Here is a 22982-nt window from a genome sequence, read left to right as displayed (position 1 = left end):
GCATTATAACTGGGCCACTTCTGCATCCCTCTGAATATACCAGGTACTCAATTTTTTGTGAACTGACATTTCCCCCCTTCCTCCATGGACAACAAAGTTGATAGTGTGTGTACATTATATATGTGTGCATGCTACTTATCTGTTCAAAAGGGAAACCAAGGGATCGGCTGGGAGTTTGGCCTAGTGGTAGAGTGTTTGCCTAGCATGCACAAAGACCTGGGTTCTATTCTTCAGTACCATATACATAGAAAAAGCCAGAAGTGGTTATATGGTTTAGGTGGTAGAGTTCTAGTCTTGAGAAAGCCCAAGAACAGCGCTCAGGCTCTGAGCTCAAGCCCCAGGACTGGCAAAAGAAAAAAAAAAAGGAAACTCAAAAAGAATTGAGAGCTGGATACCTATGCCTCACACCTGTAATCTTAGCTACCCAAAGGATGAGATCTTAGGCCTGCAATTCAAAGCCAGCCTGTGCACGACCCTTATTCTTATTTCCAATAAACCACGCACTGTAACTCAAGTGGTAGAGGTAGATAGCCTTGAGCAAAAGAGCTCCGGAACAGCCCTGAGGCTGAGTTCAAGCCCTACTACTGACTACAAATTTTTCCCCTGGGGCTGGGTGGATAGGGGGTAGGTCTGGAAAGGTGAAACTCTACTTTGGGTCCTGCACTATTTGAAAATGAGTTGTATACTAGAATAGAGGTTCCCATTCCCTTTTTCCCCCCTCAAAGTTCCTAACTATATGGGTTTTTGAGTCCTTCAGGTTAGGGCATCTCAGATTGGACTCTATGTCCTAACTGCCTTCTTACCTGACTGGCTTGGCATCTTTCCTTCAGTAAACAGCTTGAATCTCAATGGGTAACCTGGGGCTCACTGGCCTCGGAGATCAGAGCCCTTGATAAGTAACCCAGGTTCTGTTAACTGCCTTCAGTGCTCTTCATTGTAGTTTCTTTTCTTTGGAGCTCCCCCTTGTGGCCAATGTGAGAATTGGTCTTTCTTCTGTAAGTAAGTCTTCCAGTCTCAGCATACTTAGGAAGGAGGGTAAAGAGGGAGAACTTTTCACACAGCAAGCCAAGAATATTTGACAGGGAGGGAGCAACATTCTTTGTTAGTAGACAGAAATTCTGGAAGGCTGGGGCTAGAGGACTCACTGCCTCTACATGGCTTCCATTCCTTCCCTGTTTTGAAATCACCTCACAGTAAAATAGTCTACTCAGGAACACACATGGAAAGGACACTGATTCTGCCTCTCTTGGACCCTCTTTCCAAAGCAAGCTTCCCTGCTTCTTGTATCATTATTAATCTTGACCAAATCCTGTTGTTTCCAACCCCTTACCCCAAACCAGCCTGCTCGCTTCTGAATTAAGCAAACCATGAGTGCAAGAAACACCATGATTATTTGTACTGCTGAGAAATACGACATGCTGTTAATTAAACTAGGCCAAACTATTGACTTCTTCCATCTGAAATGTCATCCAAAACTCTTTATCTGCTGGCCATTTCCTCATTCTTCCAGGTTCACCTCAATGAACCGCCTGCCCTGCCCAAGCTGGACCACTTCCTTGTGAATTCATCCCATTCATCCTAAGTGAGAATATCATCTCATGTCTGCTATTACAGAGGCTCAGCAGGTCAACACCATTGCATAAGACACTGTCTTATTTACATTTGTATCTCACTGTCCTGTGGGTCTAGCGGGGTTGCTCTCTCCTCAATCCGAGCTCCTTACTCTTGGAGAAACACAAAGAAGAAAATTAGAATTGTTTAATATTATTACATTTCCATTAGTGTGAGAAGAAACCAGTCTCTATAAGCAGAATTTGACCAGAAAATAGGAAAAGCTGAAAATTTAAAAACTGCTCTTCTTTGGAAGTAAGCCTGAAAGGTTCTGTCAAAACTCCAAGGAGATGAAGGGGGCTCTTGTCTTTGGCTCACTGTCTCCTAGTCTTACATTCACCACTAGGGAGGAGCTAACAGCTTACGTGAACATCATCACACTGGTGGGCCAGATCACCATCTTACTCTAAAAATGATGACAGGATGCTATTGGTAATGTTTTCTGGAATAAACAAAGTAGGCAGGTAATATAACTGCCCCTGAAAGACAACTTGAAAGCACAGTAGGAGGGGGAAAACCAGGGGTGTTCATTCCCCTTAGGGATTAATGGGGATTATAGTCATTTATGCTGTGATTACATGACATCACTGCATTGGGAATCTCAGTCATGTGCCTACCACTTTTCTTTTGCTTCCAGGTTATTGTTAAGGTGTAGGCCCTCCCACAGTAGGCTTCCACTCTGTACTGGTTTGCATGGAAATAGTGTGGTCCCCCTCCCTTAATGAGCAAATGGGTTGTTGCTTTCCCATGATCCTCCTGGATCATGTAAAAGGAATGAAATGAGTGCCTTCAGGATGGTCTTTGTGGTAAGGAATGTGGGGGAGTTCATGGGGGGGGGGAAAGAAAATACAAAACAGAACAGGATGCTTCCTGTTTTAAGAAATAGGAAGCCAGTACCTGCTCTTCTTGTCACTTTCACAGTCACGGAGGGGACAGAACATGCTTTCCTCTATTAGTAAGAAGTTTATAAGCTCCGAAAAAAACCTGACTGAAGACTATTAGTTCATTGGTTTTCAGCAGATGAGGACATGCAGTGAAATGGCCTGGTTTCCAGGGTGCCTCACTTGACCTTCCGCAGGTGGTGGAAACTCTGCACCGTCCGCTCCACGGCGTCATCCAGGGTGACCACAGGCTGGTAGCCCATGACCTTTTTGGCTTTGTCGCAGCTGTAGTAGTGGCATGTGCCAGCCAGTGCAACCCGAATAGGTGTGAAAGTGGGGTGGAGTTGGATGACAGGCCTGAGCACCATCACCACGAGTGACAGCAGGAGGGACAGGTAGTAGGCCACGCAGTAGGGGATGTGATACTTGGGGGCCTCATAATTGAGGCCTGTGAGGATACGAGACAGGAACGTCCAGAAAGGGATGGGTTCATCGTTGGTGATGTGAAATGCCTGGTGAAGGAACAAGAAGTTAGAACCCTCTTCCCTGCTGCTGGGGCCCCCAAGCTCAGCTACAGTTGCCAGCTCAAGTCTCAACTCCAACTGAGGGAAAACAGCTCATTGCTTGTCTGTTACAGCTCCTTATCAAAACAGCTAAACAATGAGGTGAATGAATAGAACAACCCCCTATGTGCTCAGTCGCTACAGTCTACGACAGTCTGCCTTCAGCTCTGTAAATGGACAGCATTCAGGGGAATGAAAGTCAGATGCATGCTTGTAGGATCATAAGAGAAAGTTAGGTTGTACATGGAAACATTATGCTTGCTAATTTTATTATTGACCATGGTAAAATTGATCTTATCTGTATACCACATTCCCCAAACCTGCTATGCTTATTCTAAAGTAAGCCACACTCACCTGCTTCCCAAGTGCCACTAATGTTACGAATGGGAAAACAGCTGACATTCACAATAAAAAGACTGAAAACGGGGATTCCAAACGTAGGAATGAGAAACACAGAAAAATGGAGAAGCCCTGGGGTCAGGGGAGGAAGCAGGTTCTTTAATTTCTGCTCTGCATGCTGCACATAACATTTCAAGATCAATCACCCAATGAAAGGGGTGACAGGCCTGAGCAGTGTGAGCATGAGTGATCCCAGATAAGAAACACACACTGAGGGGTCAAGTAGGAGGAACAGTTGGAGTCAGCATCCCGCCCAGTGGACATGGGGACCAGCATGGAGGGTTCACTTCGATGGAAAAGCACTCTATCAAGCTCTACTGAGAATGGTGTCCTCAGTGTTTGACCACAGGTACACAGCTCACTGACTCTGGCATTTTGTTTATCCCAACATATGTGAATTATAATAATACAGAACTTCCAACTGGAGGGCCTCAACCTTGACCAAGGGGTGCCCTAAATTCTGGGAGAAGCCTTACCTTTCCGCCCAGGGCTGAATTGTGGGAGAGGTGCTCTGCAGCCAGGATATGTCCATGAACCACATTCTCCACAAAGGTGAAGTCCACCAAGTTCTCCCCATTTCTGTAGATGTACAAGGAATGGCTCAGTCAGAATGGAAGTGCCCGTGGACGTGGGCACAACCACTGTCGCATCTAGATGTCTGTAACAGAAGAAGCTTGGCAGACCAGGCATTCTAGGAGGGCCCTGGGGGGAATGCAGAATATTTAAGGGCCAACCAATGAGTATGGTAGCTTAGCATCCTGCCTATCTCATTCCACCCTGACCAGCATCACGGGGAAAGAAATGGAAAGGAGGAGGATCCAAAGAGATGGAGGAAAAGGACACATCTGGGAGACAGCCACCCTGACTGTCACCTCTAGGGCATGTTGTGCTTGGAACATCTGTAATACCCTACATTTTTCCTTCTAGATGCAATCAGTCAGGGCCTTAGTCCTTGACTCTAAGTAACTGTAACCACTGAGGCTCACATTCTCTACTTTCCAAACAGGAAAAGAAAGATTTTTCTCATCCTACACAAGAGGGTCCACACATACAATTGGATAGTGTCCTCCCCAAACTCCTGACCCTCAGGGGCTTATGAATGTGACCTTATGTGAAGTAGGGTCTTTGCACATACAACTCGCTAAGGTGATGGAGCAGGATATGCCTTAAGTCCAATGACTCGTGCTTATAAGAGGAAAATTTGGACACAGAAATGAAAGAGGACGGCCATATGAAAATGGGGGCACAGATAGGAGTGATGGGTATATTGATAAGCAGGGAACATCGACGACTGTTGGCAATCACTAGAAGCTCAGAGAAGCCTCTAACAGATTTTTTTCACACACCTTATAGAAGCAACTAACCTTTCTAACATCTACATAGTGGACCTATGGCTTCTATAACTGACAAAACCAATTTCTATTGGTTTAAGTATTATGTCTATGGTAATTTGTTATGGCAGCTGGACACAATGAATACACAGGGAACCGGTTACTGAACGTCTGTGTCCTCACAATCTTTGTCTATTGGAACCTCATCTCCACTGCACTGTGTTGGTATTAAGAGCTGGGGACTTTGACGCTGATGAGGCCATAAGCGCTCTGCTCTCATGAATGTGACCAGTGCCCTTACAAAAGAGGCCTGTTTGCCCATGTGCCGCATGAGGATACACAATAGGGAACTGTATGAGGAGCAGGCTCTTACCACACATCAGCTTTGTTGATGCCTCAATTTCAGACTTCTTGGCCTCCACAACAGTGAGCAATACATTTCTGCTGTTTGTTAAGTTACTCAGGTTAAGGTATTTTGCTCCACCAGCCTGAATATTCTAAGCCAGTAACACCATTCGCCAAGTTATCTCTGCATGTGTCTTCACCTGAATCAAGGAATGATGGAAAAGAAACGCGGTGTGCTTACCCAATCATGAATTTCATCTTCCCCTTCTTGGCTGCATCGATGAGAATGGGGACCAGCTGGGGATCCCTTGGACCAAAAATGCCATGAGGTCGGATGGCTATGGTTAAGAAATTTTCCTCAGGATCATTGGCGTCTAACACTGCCTGAAGAAGAGAGCAGAAGGATGTGTACATTGTCATTTCAGTCTGTCAAGATGGTGTGACTGGGTGGGGAGCACATAGGACCCAGACAGTGTGGTTTGCACATCTGTAGGCTACCAGGCTGCCTGTTTATCTGCTTTGGGATAACTCTCACTAGTCACTGGTATAAACAGGCCAAACAGGAGACTTGGGTAAAACCCAGAAAGACGACATCAAAAGCCTAGTGTTGGATTTAAAGGCTAGAATGTACAGATGAATTCAGCAGATGTACTTTGGAGCAGTCTGTGGAAAAGATCGGAGAGTTACTGTTAATGAGTCAGTCACAAGCCTTCAGTGAGGCTGCCACCATCAGAGACGTGTGCTGGCTGCACATCTCCCCCAGGCTTAGGCTGCCCAGGCCACGCTGAGACAGTGCATGTAGGAGACAAACCCAAGTGGGTTTGCATCGGAGAGGACTGAATGTGTGAAGTGCAAAGCCTGGGAGAAATATGGCAAAAGGAGGGGAGCTCCTACAGAGCAGCGGTTCTTTCTATCACCACCACAGGGTGGGGGAGGGAGACAGGAGAGGGAGAGGGAGAGGGAAAGGGGCGGGGGAGAGAGAGAGAGAATAAATGTCCTCTGTGGGACTGTATGGAACACTAGAACACAAGGGCACAATCATCATGTATCACATAAAACTTTAATCAACACATGCATATAGCATGGTAGTCTCTTAGAAATATATCATCTTAGTTTGTCTAAGTGCATGACATTTCCACAGTGACAGAAATCAACTTACAGTGCACGCCTCACACTGTTTAGTGATGCAGGACTACACAGGGCAATGAGGTTTTAGCTCAAAAGGAACAAAACTTCCTAAAGCATTTGCTCTATCTATGCTTGGTTAAAACAGGGATTGGAAGGATATCTAGGTGAGCACCACAAAGTCCACGTCAGTGACACTGAGGGCATCTGCTTGAAGCTGCTGAGCCTTGGCTAGTTCAGCTCTGGGTGGGAGACCTAGAACCTCAAGATGGCCTAGCTACATGAAAATCAAGTGTCCCTGGCTCAAGGTTCTGGATCCCTGTGTAAATCAACATCTTCATCTGTAATCTGACAATAGTAATAATTCCCTAACAGGATCATTGTGAAGGTTAAAGGAGGTAGTTCACAGAAAATATAATACTCTCAGAGTATTCTACTCTTAACTGAAAATTCTATTGTATCCACATTACCTTACTTCCCATGTTCATATATATTTTTTCTTGCAAATGGAAATCCTTCACATGTCCACTCACTCAATTAGTTCAAAATACATACTTTCTCCTGTAAGATCTTGGTCTCTGTGTAGTAGTCAATGGGTTTCATGGCATAAGGGAGGTCTTCAGTTCCATTTTTGATGTCGGTGCCCTCAAAGGTGACACTGGCACTGCTGGTTAAAATGAGTTTCTGCCAGAGGAAGATTTAAAAGAAAGTCCAAGTCAAGTATGATTACAATTCCAACAGCTGAAGGATCATGGATGAGCAAGAATGAAATGAAACCTACTCCCATCCCTCTTTCCTAGCCCCACACATGAAGCACTGCACAAGTCATTTGTCAAATTGCATCTCGTCTTCTAAAGTTAATACAAACATTAACACCCTCACTCACATCGATGGGGGTTCCAAACACATTATAACATTACAATCGAAAACAATGGATTTCATGATTTTATTTTCATTTCCACAAAATTCTAAGGACATGTTTAGCTGTAAAAGTTCACCAGTCAAGCAAGGCACCAGTGGCTTGCACTTTCAATCCTTGGAGGCTGAGATCTGAGGATCTCAGTTTGAAGTTAGCCTGGGCATAAAAGTTCGTATGAGAGACTTATCTACAATAAACTACTGAAAAAAGCTGGAAGTGGTGCTATGGGTCAAGTTGTAGAGCACTTGCCTTGAGCACAAAGCAGCTCAGGGCTAGTACTCAGGCCCTGAGCTCAAGCCGCAGGACTGGAAAAAGAAAAGGTCACTGGTTAGTCTGATACCAGCCTTGCCACGTAAGCATACATATACAAACACATGCAAATGCTTGTATATGTGCATGTATGTAACTTTAGAAATGCTTTCCAAGCACAGCACTTGCCTAGCACATATGAGCCCTGGGTTCAATCCCAGGAAGCACTACCAAAAAAGAAAAACAAAAAAAAGGAAAAGCAAATTAGAAGAAAGCTATTCTGAATGGCCCCAAGCTTCTGGTTAAGAGCAGCTTATCTAACTGGAAACCATCAGCTCATATCATGTTTTTACCCTTTTATTAAAGATTCTTGTAGAAGTCCTAGCCACAGTGGTGGAGGATAAGATGAATACAGCATTATAACTCTTTGAAACGAAGATCAAAATATCTACACAGTAAACATAGGCAAAAACATGCAAAGACTTCAGCAAATTTATGGAATTCAAATTCAGTGTGTAAAAATTAATCAAATTCTTAAATATTAGCAATAATTAGAAATGTAACATAAAAGCCACACTCTTAAACATTAGCAATAGTTAATATATAATTTAAAAGTATCAAAAATGAGATACACAGGTATAAACTGAAAACCTTTATGCAGTACAGAATACAACTCCACTGAGGGCTCACGCATAACTCGGGCCGCCTGCCCACGTGCTCTTTTTAACCACAAGTGACAAAGCCCTACCTGGGCTGGTACCTACTGCAGAGAAACAACAACAACAAAAAACAAAACTCCACTGAAACGGATCAAGTAAGGAGATATCTTATACTTATGGATAGGAACTTAACTATTAAGAAGATTAAGAATTCTGTGTGAAATTACCTAGTTCAGTACATTTACAACAGTCCTCTGTTAAGCCCCAGGGACTCACACTTGCAGACCTAGCTGCTCAGGAGATCTGAGCCCTATGCTGAGACACAGACTTTACAGAGGCCAGTGTTGCTGAAGGGAGAGCCCAGGATAAGGCTCACGTAGGACAGGAATACCCATGGCATGCGGATCATGGAACTTAATGGCTACTTGCATTAACTGATTGAAGTCCAGAAGAGTTCATTGGATGCCTATTCGTGCTGGGCCAGTGGCTAATAAATATGCTGGCAACTACACGAGGACTCAGGAGCAAAGCCCCCAACTCCCTCCAAGTTCTGTCCCCAGTGACTCAGTCCTGTGGCATACATCACTACAGGGAACTGTTACACTCAGTGGATGGGAATGCTGGCAATGCCATCTGAGGACCAGAATTGCTAACAGTGCAGCAAGCTACCATGTGATGGAAATGCATATCCCCTTAGGCCTGAATCATACATTGCTATTTGCTACAAATGAGCACAATATTTTTCCTCTCCCATACTTGCTAGGTAGGTGCTCTACTATTGAGCCACGCCTGCAGTGCTACTTTGCTGGTTATTTTTAAGATAGTGTCTGGACTGCAAATCACCTATTTCAGCCTTTCTATCTTAGCTGATATGACAGGCATATGCTGTTGTGTCTACCTTCCCTCTGTTGAGATGGAGTCTTATGTACTTTTCTTAGGCTAGAACCTTGATTGTTCCAATCTCAGGCTCCTGCAAAAGTATGGATGACAGGTGAATGCCACTGTTCGCAGCTATGGGTTACAAATGAGCCTTGCAAACTTTTCTTTCAGGTTGGCCTCAATGCATGATCTTCCTGTTTTTAGTCTCCCAAATAACTAGGACTATAGGTGTAGGCCACCAGCACCTAATAATGGTTTTCTCTTTTAAAACACAAGGAAACTCTGAAAAATGAGCACTAGTCTTAAGCAAAAAAGTTCAGGGACAGTGCCCAGGCCACAGTTCAAGCCCTATTACCAGGATGCACACATGCATCCCTGTCCACACATACAAATGGAAAATTAGGAAAACGATGTGGTGGGCCCTCAAAACATTAAATACAGTATTACTGTATAGCCAAGCCCAGAAATCTCACTTCTGGGTACAGATCCAAAAGAACACAGGAACTGGGACAGATATGTGTACACCCAAGTTTACAGTAACATCATTCAGAATAGTGCAAAGCTTAAAGCAACACATGTGTTCAGATGGATGAAGGAAAATAATATGTCATTCCTCAAAAGGGAAATTCTGACACATGCTACATCATGGATGAAGCTTGATGACATTACAGTAAGTGAAATGAGACTATCACAAAAGGACAAATATTGTATAAGGACACTCATGTGAGTGCTTTAAAGTAGACCAATTCATAAAGACACAGTGATTGCCAGAGGTTAAGGGGAGGGAATAATGATGAGACTGTCTATGAGGTGCACAATTTCTGTTAGGTACAAGCTCTAGACACAGATGGTGTTAATAGTTGCACAACAACATGAACATAATGTCATGGAATGTATACTGCAAATAGCTGAAAGGCATACTTAAATGGTCACATACACGGTCACAATGGAAAATACATACAATGTCTAAATTTCATAGCTCTCTGATCAAAGAACCTAGGGGTCTCTTTGTATGTATTTAGAATATTAAAATCCCAATTGGCCTTTGCAAGTAGTCCTTCATGACAACCAGGGCTGAATTTCTAAGATCTTTACAATATTTAAGAAGTGCTCTGGGTAAGCTGAGGAAGAGAGCAAGTAGAATCCCCTCATAAGCCAGTGCATATTCTTGACAATACTGCTTGAAGCTTTCCCCTTACCTGAACCCCAGCCTTTTTGCAGGTTTCAATGACATTCTTGGTGCCAGTGAAATTCACTCTATAAAAGAGTTCCTTGTTGTTACTGGATGGTGGGGGTGATGCACAGTGGAAAACTGTGCTTACACCTTTCAGAGCTGGGTACAGGTCCTGAAAAAGCAAACACACACAAAAGAATCCCTCTAGCTTTGGGCAGGTCAACAAGCTTCTCATATTTTCACTTTCCAATCTGCTGACTTAAAAATTCTATAATCACAGAAACATACTCTTGTAAAACATTCAAGCAATACAGAAGTACATGGGACAGAAACCAAGGTATACACTTAATTTTTAAATTTTTGTTGCTCATGGGGCTTAGAACATGGGTACTGTCCCTGACCTCTTCAGTTCTAGGCTACCCTCTACCACTTTGAGCCGCAGTGCAACTTCTGGTTTCCTGGTGGTTCACTGGAGATAAGAATCTCATGGACTTTCCTGCCTGGGCTGGTTTGGAACTGTGATCCTCGGATCTTAGCATCCTGAGTAGTTAGGATTACAGGCATGAGCCACCGGTGCCTGGCTATTTTAATTGTCCTTGCTATATTAACTAGTCTCCAATAAAAATGGATTTGAAGTATGAGAAGCCTATAATATAGATGGATGTACTACTCCTTTACATGTTCAGTGGATCTAGTAGATAAAATCCCACTCGATGAAGGTCAATTCATAGACGGAAATATAAATTATATTGAAATGTCACACATCACTCAAAATACTAAAAACAGGCAATGCAATCATGCAATCTTTCCTGCGAAACTACATAGACTATAGCAATTCTCCTGAGAGAAACGGCTAGTTGCAGATTGGAGACAGGAAATAGCTTGCAAAGCTACTGGACACATGATAAAAGAACTCACGAACCAACATGTAGAAGCTTCGGCTAGTCAAGAAGGGGCAGTTTTATCATCAGTAAGAATAAGAATTATTTTTTACCTGGGTGTTGGTGGCTCAATGCCTGTAATATAGCTACTCAGGTGCAGGAGGCTGAGGTATGAGGATCATAGTTCAAAGATATTGGGAGCAAGGAAGATCATGAGACTCTTATCTACCAAAACCCCAGAAGTATAGCTGTGGCTCAAGTGGTATTGCAGTATCCTTAAGCAATAAAGCTCAGGGACAGTGTCCAGTAAGCCCCACTACTGGCATGCAAATGCGCATGTGCACACAATCCCCTCCCCACAAAACAGTAAGAATTATTTATTAAATTGTGGACAAAGCCCTGAATTAAAGCCTTGACACTACAAAAATTTTCTGTGTGTGTGTGTGTTTGAAAAAACACTTAAAGGGAAAAACGAATCACTGAATCTGGGTGCATTACAAAGATTTGAGTAACTGATGAGAGAATGATAGCAGTCAACATTTATCCAAATCTTAATGAAGTAATGTGTTCTTAGTCTGTTTCACAGTTATCACTAGTGGAAGACAATTACAGATCACGTGTCTTAGTTTACCAATTGATATTTTTGTCACAATTTTTTTTCTTAGTTCACACACAATTTCACTTGGAAACCATTCAAGAGTTGGGTGCAGGCCTTTGAAACTTTTCACCTGGTTCTTAAGAACAAAGATGTTCTCTCAAATAACCACAAAAGAATGCACACAAAGCAGAAATCAACACATTAGATACTCTTATCCAACAATTACTTTAGTTTCAAGTTTCTGTCTTGACAATGTCTTTCATAATCATTTTTATGTTTTGGAGGGGTCTTGTATCCACTGACTATTGCATATTGTACTTGGTCCTTCTGTTTTTTTCATCTCTCTTAATCTGGGATAATTTCCTGTATTTCTTTTCCTGTGTTTTATAACACTTCCATTTTCTAACAGGTCAGGTTTTTTTTTTTTGTGGGTCATGGGGCTTGAACTTGGCCTGGATGCTGTCCCTGAGCTCTTTACCTCAAGGCTACAGCCCTACACTTGACCCAAGCCATACTTCCCGTTTTCTAGAGGTTACTTGGAGATAATAGTCTCAGGTCATTTTTATTAAAGAATTTATTAACATTGATTTTTATATCATATTTCAAATGACGTGTTTTTGTGCCTGGGCTAGCATTGAACCAGGACCCTCAGATCTTAGCCCCCTGAGTAGCTAGGATTACAGGCATGAGCCACAATGCCCAGTGTTCAGGTTGGTTATTTTACAGTCTGTCCATCAACTTGTATTTGTCTATTTCCTTGTGATTCCCTTAGTACATAATAGTTTTGGTAGGAACTGCACATTAGTGTAGTTGGTCCTCAGGGTAGGCATACCTTGGATGGCACATGTTTGTTCTATTGTTGCTGATGGTGTTGGATCATTAGATAAAGGTGTGGGCTGGAAGAATCTGGTCACCCAAAACGTATCTTTCTTTCTTACAACTAACAAGCAATGTGTGGTGATGCTGATGCTCCCAGCCTGGACACCTCTCAGCATCCTAGTGGCAAACAGGGACATTTACCTTTTGGATAGACCCTTTATATTCTTTCGGTGGCATTCTTCTGCAAAGTACAATTTCTCTTTACACAAAACCTTTTCCTTCCCTACCTTCCTTCCTTCTTTGGTCAATAATGAGGTTTGAACTTAGGGCATGGCCACTATCCCTGAGCTTTTTCACTCAAGGTGAGGACTCATCACTTTGAGCCACAGCTCCACTTCCAGTTTTGTGGTGGTTCATTGGAGATAAATACCACGGACTTTCCTGCCCAGCCTGGCTATGAACCTTGATCCTCAGATCTCAGCCTCCTGAGTAGCTAGGATTAAAGGCATAAGACAGTAGTGTCCTGCTCAGAAAGTTCATTTCTATAGACGTGTGGATTTTTTTTTAAAATTTAACATTTTACAATCTAGTATCATTCTTATTTTCATTTTTGAGTCTCAAAATGGCCAAAATTTGGCAGTAGAACACCCCAAGTTGGATCCTTGGTCCTTTTGATATGTCCTCATTAATTTGATCCTATGGAAATTACTAAGCTCACTGTTATTAATGGGGAAGTGGGGAAGATAGGGAGTATCTGATTATATGGATTAAAATCTGGCTCCCACTCAGTGTCTCCTATTCCCACAGCCAGATCAATGTGATACCAGAGGTGTGTGGTTTCCCCCTCACCAAGCAAGAAAGCTATAGTGTAGTGCAGGTACCACCCAAGCATCCTCTAATTTTATTCAGTGTGGATGCTATCTGTCAGGTCCTACAGATGAGAGCTAGGTAACTGAGGCCCACATCAGATGCCACTCTCAAAAGCCCAGATGGTTTCACTGGGTGAAGACTGGAGTTTTCCCAATCCTACACTTTTATGGTACTAGGGATGGAACCCAGAACCCCTGCACACAGTGGGCAAGGACTGTACCACTGAGCTACACTCTCCAATTGCTTCCTTACATTTACTGATTTTGACAAGCTCACAGAAGTCAAGAAACATTCATGCTTAGTACTTTCCTACAAAAGTTATTATAAAGGATACGGACAGAAAGATGTACAGATAGAATGATGGGGGGATCAAATGCAGAGCTTCCATGCTGTCTTTGGTGCCCCACTCTGCTGTTCCATCATATATGTGGGACTGATGCACACACAAGTGTGTATCAATGTGGCTGGATAAAAAGGGTCTGTTGTAAGACTACCAGAGTAAAAGGGTAATCCAGTGAGGTCTATCTGCTTGGTCTTCTAGGCCTCTCTGTGCAGCATTCCATTACCCAGGTATGGGGTAAGGATTCTTCCTGAAATGTGGTGTTAGAAATTATATGGCTCACACTTAGTGATGAATTCTAATGTATATGGCTCGAATTGTGGAAACAATGCCAAACTGCATCTCACATAGATACTGATAATGCACTGGAGGGAAAAAGTGGATTAAATTCAAGTCTAGTCTTTTTACATTATAGTAAGCCATGGATAACACTCCAAATTTTGTAATGTTTATATTTACATAGCAAGCAATAAAATCTGCTGTGCATTTCATATTTCCATTTTCATACCTTTTAACTTTTTATACTGTTGAGATTTTATACTCTCAGTGCAGACTTGCCTATTGGAAATACATGATAGCAAAGAGTGGCTAGTGGTCACCTGACTTACTTGACAGTGCCTTCTGAGACCTGTTTCCTGTAAATAGCAGATGGCAGAGGGACATATATTACCACTGTGGGGATGCAGTGAGCAAAATGCAGATAATGGGCAATGCTACAGCCCAAGAAACATAATTCTTACTAAACAAACAGGCTTTAAAATAGGTATGTGGGATCTTGCAAATGAAAAGACTTAAACTTTTCAACTGAATACTAGTCTTCATTTTGCTGCATTCTATAATTTCTCACGCCTATAATCCTAGCTACCTGAGAGGCTGAGTTCTGATGATCATAGTTGAAAGTTATTATGGATAAGAACGTCCTCAAGAAACTCTAATCTCCAATTCAGCCCTCAAAACTTGGAAGAAGAGCTGTGGCTCAAAGTGGTAGAGTGCTAGCACTGAGCAGAAGAGACTTTTAGGGATATATAGATAAGGGCTGATATATTAAAGAATTGTTGAGAGCATCTTTGAGATGTGATCATGGAATATTTTTTTACCTTTTGGATCCAAATACTGAAACATTTACAGATAAAATGATAGACTAGAATTGGGTTCAAAGTAATATGAGGGTCTAAAGATGAGACAACATTGGTCCTGACTGCATACATGGCAAGCTATCTAGAAAATAGTACCAAGAGAAAATGAGACAGAACACATGACAGAAAAGTTAAGAGAACAATACAATGGAAGACTCCACCTATGTCCTTCAAAGACACTATAACAAGAGAACAGGGAGAATGAGAGCAGTCAATATGTAAAGGACTTCCTAGAAATGAAGAAAGTATGCATATATATGTATATGTATGTGTGTACACAAATGTATGTTTTATATATCACATAGCATTTTGTAGAGAACGTAAAGCTTCCTAAGAATGCTTGTTCCTTTGAATGGATGTAGCAGTGATCAAAAGTCTTTATGCAGCTACTATGGTGGAAAGGACAAATAAGGAAGCAAATAGTAATAGAACGCTGTAGCTCCTGCCCATGGTTCTCAGGTGCTTACAGGAAGTTAGGAAGCAAGTTCTGTTTTCCAAGAATACCATTCCTAGGAGAAAAGGAAGCAAGATACAGAGCCTGACACAGAAATCTAGCTGGTGAGTTTCAGATGCAGTAAGGCGGCCAGTGTGCCTGGAACAGAACAATGAGGGGAACATGGGAGGAGTGAGGCCCACACTATGTGATTATATAAGCCATTGTCATTTGCTTCAAATAGATTAGATTGCCATTGAAGGCTTCTATACGGAGAAGTGAAGACACGTAATTTCTGCATTAACAGTGGTAGATCATCATCATGAGTTAGACCAGGGTGGCCCCCCAAAATGGGTAACAAGATGCTGGATGATGAACAGAGTCAGCATAATCTGCTGATAAATGAGACAGAAGGGATGAAAGGACTTTAGGGTGAATCTAAGGAAAGACACTAGGCTGTTTCTGGACATGAGAAGACTGTAGGAATAAGCTTGCTGTGTCAGAGGAGGAGGATGTGGCAGGAAGTTGGGCAGGCAGGAATGCCTGTGACATACTTTGGCTGTCATAGTCAGAGGAGGGTATGAGAACTATGTGTTAGGCAGAGTCAGCCAGGGCTTTAGCAGCTTCTAGATGATACTGAAACTACAACTGGGAAGGGCTCACTATGCCACTGACTGTACTTGGGGAAGAGAGATCAGAAGCAAGCCTGGAGCCTACAAAAGGTAAGGAAGACAGTAAAGGAGCCTGAGAAGGGGTAATCGTGAGATCAGAGGAGAAATGAGTAAGTATGACATCCTAGCAGACCACTAAGGAAAGTACAAGATGCCGTTGACATTACTAGAATTAGGAGGCTGAGACTGAAAACAGAACAGGGGTTGTCAGGGAACAGAAGGTGTGGTGTAGAAGACAGAAAGTGGGGGAAAGGGAGGGGAGAGAAAATAAACGGGAGAAAGGAAAGACAGAGAAAGAGAAGAAACTGGAAGTGGATGAGCGCAAGTTTTTTTTTTGGCATCACAAAAATGTTCTAGAATTAGACAGTCACTAATGTTTGCATAGCTTTTTGGATATACTGAAAACCACAAAACTGCATGCTTGAAATTTAAGGGTTTATGAGTTATAAATCTCAACTAAAAGGCAGTGGATCCCCTATGACTCAGCACTCAACATACCAGTGGCCAATCCATGTCTTGTTTAGCAAAAACTCTCTGGGTACACAACCCCTTCTGCTCATTAATGTGTGGACTGCAGCTGGTCTAGCTCTCCCATGACAGTCGATGTTACACACAGACACAGACACACATTCATGGGGAGTAGTGAAAATGTGTTGTGTGTTAAGTTCTTTCTTCTAACTTAACATTCTTGAAAAGGAGTTTTGTGTCACGCACTAAAATTGTTGCATGGTTTAAGTGTCTAGTCTCTTGCTTGGGATCAAGAAGGCTGCAGGGTCCATTACCTGTTGGTTGCAGAGGTCACCCAAAAAGAAGTGCACACGGGGATTGTCAAACCCTTGGCGAATATCGAAGACATTGACAGTGTAGCCTCTTGCCAGCAACTGCTCCACCATGTACTGTCCCAGGAACCCAGAGCCTCCAATCACTGTACACTTCTTGGCCTGTGGAAAGAGACGGTTGGCCAAGACCAGTAGAATGAGAATCAGAAGTAATAAAGAGTCCAGGTTCATACATCATGAGCCACGGACACAACAGAAGGAACATTACCAATCCATGCTTTAGGTCCAGGACAAGCAAATTAAACTACCTATAATTATGTCTCATCCTTGGATGCTTTTCTCAGGCAAAATAAATAAATAAAAAAATAAAACTCACATACATACACAGAAACAACAAAGGCAATAACTACTACTCCTCCTCTTCATCGATGACGACAACAACAAAAGTATATCAATGTATAGCCATTTGAGAATGTGGCCACAGCTGGCAAGAGTAACTGAGAACAACAGAATACCAGATTGGAACCACGTAGCCACACTCAGCAATGGGGAATCTATAAAAAGAAAGGAAGCTTTGAAGACCAACAAATTTAATTGCAATATAATCTGGAGGTAAAGACGATGATCAGGCTACTGGATATTCTCCAACCGTTTTCATTTACTTTGTTGTTCGCAGGCTTATTTTTTTAGAACAATTTTATACAGAAAATGTATAAAAGATAAAAGTGTTCTTTTTTAGTACTTTAAATTTACAACTCTTATTTCCTATCAAGTCAGTGAAATAAAGATGATATTATGACGAAGATAAAAATTGGAGATTTGGTGAACATGGCAGTTTGGTATGATTTTTTGTAACTGCCAAATAGCAAGAAAATCTTAAATTAGTTAAAAGGAACTGCGGGTAATAAGTGGCTTGAGACAGAGGCCCAGAAGAGCTCCACATAAACAACTCGGTGATCCATAATTACATTTTTTTTCTCTGTGTGTGCTGGTCTTGGAGCATGAACTCAGGGCCTGGGTGTTGTCACTGAGCTTTTTTGCTAAAGGTTAGCATTGTACCACTTGAGCCACAGCTCTACTTCTACCTTTTTCTTGGTTAACTGGGTATAAGAATCTTACAGACTTTTGTCTCTGAGCTGACTTTGAAGCATGATCCTCACATCTCAGCTTCCTGAGCAGCTGGGATTACAGGCGTGAAGACATACCAGGAGGCTTGACTAGGCTCCGTAGATCCTTCAAGTGTTTTCTAAGATTTGGAACACTAGCTAGATCTTAGGAAGCCTAGCATCTGCCACTGCCTCCCTCTAGAAAAGTTTCTGCTAATCTACCAGGAAACCCACAGCAGTCTACTAAAGTCTATATGAAGACCAAGAGCTGTATCATATCAACCTAGTAACTACTGCAAACAGCCTGTGTGAGTCCTGGGGGGTCCTCATGTGACTGCAGTGACATGGATGAGCCCATGGGAGACCAGTAATCAGTCTCCCAATTGCGCCTACCCTAAATTGTAGTCAGGACCAAAGAAATTATTGAAAAATTTAGGGCCTCCAACTTGCTAACTGGCACTCCACCCCTTGAGCCATGCGTCCACTCTGGCTTTGAGTGGTTAGTTGAAGTTGAAGTCTCACAGACTTTTCTGTCTGGGCTGGCTTCCAACTGTAATCCTCCAGATTTTAGCCTCTTGAGTAGCTATTCAGATTACAGGAGTGAGCCCCCAGCCTCCACCTGGATGTTGTTTTAAACCACTGCACTGTGATGTAGTTTGCTGTTCAGGAATAAATAACTGCTATATCTTAAATAAATATATGTAAATTTTTTCTATAAGATACACCCAGTACTGACTTATTTAATAAATATATATCATATAAAATACATCCAGTACAGGGGCCAGGAGTTTGGCCTAGTGGTAGGGTGCTTGCCTACATGCACAAAGACCCAGGTTTGATTCCTTCGTACTACATATGCAGAAAAAAAATCCAGAAGTGGTGCTGTGGCACAAGAGGCACAGTGGTAGCTTTGAGGAAAAAAGCCCAAGGAGAGTGCTTAGGCCCTGAGTTCAAGCCCTAGGAATGGCACAAAAAATACATCCTGTATTGACTAATTTAGCAAATGTGCTATATGTATGTTTTGGTGCCAGGGCTTTAACTTGGGGTCTTCTTTGTATTCCTTGCTTGGCTTTCTTGCTATCATGTGAGCCACACCTCCAGTCCAGCATTTTTTTGTGGTTCATTAGAGATAGACTATCATAGATCTGTCTGCCTAAGCTGGCTTCAAACCACGATCTCCCAGAACTCAAGCCCTCTGAGTAGTTAGGATTACAGGACAGCCTTTAGCACCCACCTTAAAGTGCATTCTGAGTGTACTGGGCAATACCAATGGTTTGCTAGTACACATAGACCTGATTATCTCCTATGTGATTTTTGCTAACCATTTTCATGGCAATACTCACTTGAGGAATATCCTCTGTCACAAACATTTGTGTCCCTCGGTCTCTGGCTGGCTCAGCAACTGTGTGTTCCATTGCGATTCAAATTATGATTTTATGCAATCAACTTTTCTTCTTCCTAAAGACAGATTCAGAGATAGGCAATACTGTTATTGCTTTAGCTGTTAGTGTTTCGGGCAGGTGCTAAATTTTCAGATAGTTGAATTATAGCTGAGGCTGCTGGCTCAAGCACCCAGATCATATTCCTATGAGGAGGGCCAGGACTGGGCCCATAACTCACCATGTACCTAGATTAGAGGCAAATTGGAAAACAGTCAAAAAACCTCATTTACCAGTTGCAATAAGAATGCTTATTTGAAATAAAGCTTTTTCTATGACACAAGTCTCCATTATTCTGTCACTTGCGGTATTCATTAGATGGTGCACAGGGTAGGAGTTCAGAATTTAAGGGCGTACCCCTTTCATGAACTATAAAAAGCTACTCCAGTCATTAGAGATAAGAATCTCCTGGACTTTCTTGCCCAGGCTGGCTTCAAACCATGGAGAAATGCAACTCTCCAAAAGATTCAATTGAGAAGAGTTGGGAAACCCAAGTTCCACTAGTCCCACTGGGTGTGGAATCCCAATATGGAGAACTGAGCTTGGAATATTCATCATCCATTACCAACTCTCTCAGGCTCTGCAACCTATACAACACTGGGAAAGAGTCACCTGATGTCAGCACACCCTTTTATGTGTATTTTCTTGAAAATATTCCAAAGCAGGAGCCCTGTAAGAAAGAAATAAAGCGCTAGCCAAAGAAAACAAATAGAAAAATGAATTAAGGCCTCTGTTTTCAGAATGCAAAGATCTGATAAAGCAGAGGAAGCATGAATTAAGATCAGTGGTCAAAGGGCATTACATCTCAAGTGTCCCAGTACTATACTGGGCCAATCCAGAGACCTGAGATTTTAGAGTAGTTAGTCTCTCTTGTTCGTTTCCTTTTAGGACTCAGAATGCCTGGTTTTGAATTTTCTCAGGAACCTTCAGTGTACCTGTGATGTCAGCTCCTGCTATACCATTTCCAAAGTGAATTTTCCAAAGACCAGCTTAACTTGCCCCTGTGGGAAGCCCAGTAGACAGGAAAGATGAGCTGCTCCCTCGGCATGTATCTGGTGTTCACCGTAGGTTTCAATGACTGTAGTGGATTACTCTATTGCTGCTAGATAACACACCACAGGTAGTAAACAGCCATTCTTCCTGTCTACCCAGAGCTGCTGTGAGGCTAAAACAAATCCCTAGGGATACAAGCAGAGCCATAACTTGTAGAACATTCTTGCATTCACAAGCCACCAAAGCCAGCTAGGCAAAAACCAAATAGCCCTTCAAGGAACCCACCATACTGTAGGGGAGACAGGGAGTAAGAAAGAATCACAAAACTGTTTGGACCCCAAGAAGAATAAGTCTACAGAACGTAGGTACACTAGTGTGTCAGGTGAGGTGGGAAGAATGAGTTGGTGGCACAGAACCAATATGTTTTGGTAAGTGTGATAAGCTGTGTCACTACAAGTGTGAAGCACGACTGGGAGCAAAGTTGATGACACAGAGTGGCTATATATACCTGGCAATTGCAGGCAGACTGAGTGCCACAACCAGATCTCTTTGGCTATAGTGTGATGATGATTAGCCATCCTAAGGCCCAAGGCAAGCCAGAAGGGGAAATGACAATCATAAACCAGAAAATGGAGAGCTGCTAAATGTCAGGCTTTTTTTTTTTAAATTTTTTTCCCCCAGTCCTGGGCTTGAGCTCAGGGCCTGAGCACTGTCCTTGGACTTTCTCAAGGCTAGAGCTCTTCCACTTGAGCCTCAGCACCATTTCTGGCTTTTTTCTATGCATGTGGTGCCGAGGAATCGAACCTGGGTCTTCATGCATGCTAGGCAAGCACTTTAACCACTAGGCCAAACTCCCGGCATGTCAGGCTTTTCTATATAGTATATATCCCATTAGAGTTCAAAAAGCATTCACTTAGACAGTCCTAATGTCAGTTAACAGATAAGAAATAGGCTCAGAAAGGTTAAGGGAATTGTTTGGGATCCCACAGTTGGCACATACCCTAGTTAGAATTTGCATTTGTTACTCGTACTGTGTCAGGTTGTTGCAATGCTGCTTGGGAAGCAAGCATGGTTAAGCAACTTTCCACCTGAGACAGCCAGTACAAAAAAAAGCAATAATTTATTTTGGCTGACAGTTTTAGGAGTTTTGGTTGATGATTACTGGGTCCTGATGCTTTGGGTCTATGGTGGCACAGTATATAATGCTGGGAATATATAGTGCAGGAAGCTGGCTTTTAAGTTCATGGTGGCCAGTAAGCAAAGAAAAAAGAAGAGTGGGAGTCATAATTCTTTTGTCTCAGATGGGCCTAACTTTCTTCCACTAGGCCCCTAGCTCTTACAAGTTCTATAATCTCCCAATAGCATTACAGGTCAGAGGCAAAACATTAAATAGGTTGACCTTTGAAAGACAGTTATTGAAATTACAGCACAGGATATAGAGGCACAGGAAGTCCACAGGGGTGAGCCTAGGCAGGAAATCAATATGAACTTTACTCTGTAATCATGGGAAGTTTATGAAACAAGAGGCTGATTTCACCAGTGCTGGTCATTAGGAAGATTAGAATGGTAGATCAGGGCTGAGTGCAGAGTATCAGAAATAAAATAAATGAAGATTCTTCTCCTAGTGGAGGTGCAATAAATAACAAAAGAAGCCAGTTTCTGGTGGCTCAACTTGGAATCCTAGTAACTCAGAAGCTTGAGATCTGAAGATGGTGGTTCAAAGTAGCATAGGAAAGAAAATCTGTGAGTCTGTTATGTCCTAGTAACCTGCAGAATGTTGGAAGTGGAGTTGTGGTTTAAGTACTAGACTGAGAATCTTGAGAGGTGGAGCTTCGGGATAACATTCAGGATCTGAGTTCAAGTCCCAGTAGCTGCAGGTGAGAGAGGAGGGAGAAGGGGGTGGGAGAGAAAGGGAAGAGGAAAAGAGAGAGGGCGAGCAAGGGGGGGAGAGAATCAAATGTGACAGTTTTGGAAGGAGGTTCACTGCTCAAAGTGGAAGAGAGGAAAGGGCAAAACTTATATTTATGAAGTGATAATATGACCTACTCTGAAAAACTTGGGCTAAATTCCTTTCCCTCAAGTTGAAGGGGAAGGTGATTAGAGGCCCCAGGACATTCAGATCCAGGAGGAGGGCTCCTATTCAGCTTACACTTAAGTTTTAATTCTAGAAGCAAATGTCTCACTTTCAAAACTGGGATGACTATGTAACCGAGGGTGCTTCTTTATTTTTGGCTGAAAAGTTTAGATGTCAAAGTGTACCGTAATAACGTCTTGACCCTCCATGGTAGCTGACGTCTCACTTCAATCTTTTTATTTCCAAGAATCCCAGCTTACCATTCCGGAATGCCTTGGATCAGGTGACAGCTGAATGGATTTTTTTTTCTTAAAGGTACAAATTTGTTCGATATCTGCTCTATAAACTTCGGCGACAACTGTGCACAATTCCGCTTTCCCCTTGACGGGTGTCAGATGCGGTTCAAGTGCAGTCCTGTTCCCACGTTTTCTGGCCCCTTTGTGACAGGTTTCCCTAACTCAGACGTAGGTTATCCCACCCAACCCTTTGCCCAGCCTTGCTGCAGACACAAACCGGCCTCCAAGGATAAGACAGTGACTCTTACCAGTCTGTGGGCTCCGTACCGTGCAGCCTCAGCTTGCTTGTAGCTGGTTCACTCGGAGATACAGATGCGGAAAGAGTCGTTTCCACCCTTTTCCCCGCGTCGTTGTGAGCCGAGAATCAGCCGAGGTTCCTCCAGCAAGACGATTGGTCAAGTTCGGAGCCGGT

General features: G+C 42.7%; 1 protein-coding gene across 1 annotated transcript; it reads right to left on the bottom strand.

Moving 5' to 3' along the window:
- Positions 1 to 1155: 1155 nt before the first annotated feature.
- On the bottom strand, positions 1156 to 22962 carry Nsdhl (NAD(P) dependent 3-beta-hydroxysteroid dehydrogenase NSDHL). Its single transcript, XM_090326763.1, has 8 exons — positions 22819 to 22962; positions 19112 to 19226; positions 16666 to 16824; positions 10161 to 10307; positions 6811 to 6939; positions 5372 to 5514; positions 3931 to 4033; positions 1156 to 3004 (listed from the first exon to the last, which is right to left on the bottom strand). The coding sequence occupies exons 2-8, from the start codon at positions 19181 to 19183 to the stop codon at positions 2672 to 2674; spliced, it is 1086 nt and encodes a 361-aa protein (XP_090182889.1). The 5' UTR covers positions 19184 to 19226; positions 22819 to 22962; the 3' UTR covers positions 1156 to 2671.
- Between the last annotated feature and the right edge of the window lie 20 nt (positions 22963 to 22982).

The sequence above is a fragment of the Megascapheus bottae genome, chromosome X (assembly GCF_031878675.1).
Source record: "Megascapheus bottae isolate mThoBot1 chromosome X, mThoBot2.hap1, whole genome shotgun sequence".
Lineage (NCBI taxonomy): Eukaryota > Metazoa > Chordata > Mammalia > Rodentia > Geomyidae > Megascapheus > Megascapheus bottae.
Note: the sequence above shows the minus strand (reverse complement) of the source record. Positions and strands in the feature narration are given on the sequence as shown.

Bases quoted from the DNA above. Each gene is read 5' to 3' on its own strand.
- Nsdhl (XM_090326763.1), bottom strand. From the start codon at position 19,183: ATGGAACACACAGTTGCTGAGCCAGCCAGAGACCGAGGGACACAAATG. The intron at 10,308-16,665 runs GTAATGGACCCT...TTGCTTTTTCAG, and splicing joins GTGACCTCTGCAACCAACAG to GACCTGTACCCAGCTCTGAA. The intron at 5,515-6,810 runs GTATGTATTTTG...TCTCTTCTTCAG, and splicing joins CCAAGATCTTACAGGAGAAA to GCAGTGTTAGACGCCAATGA.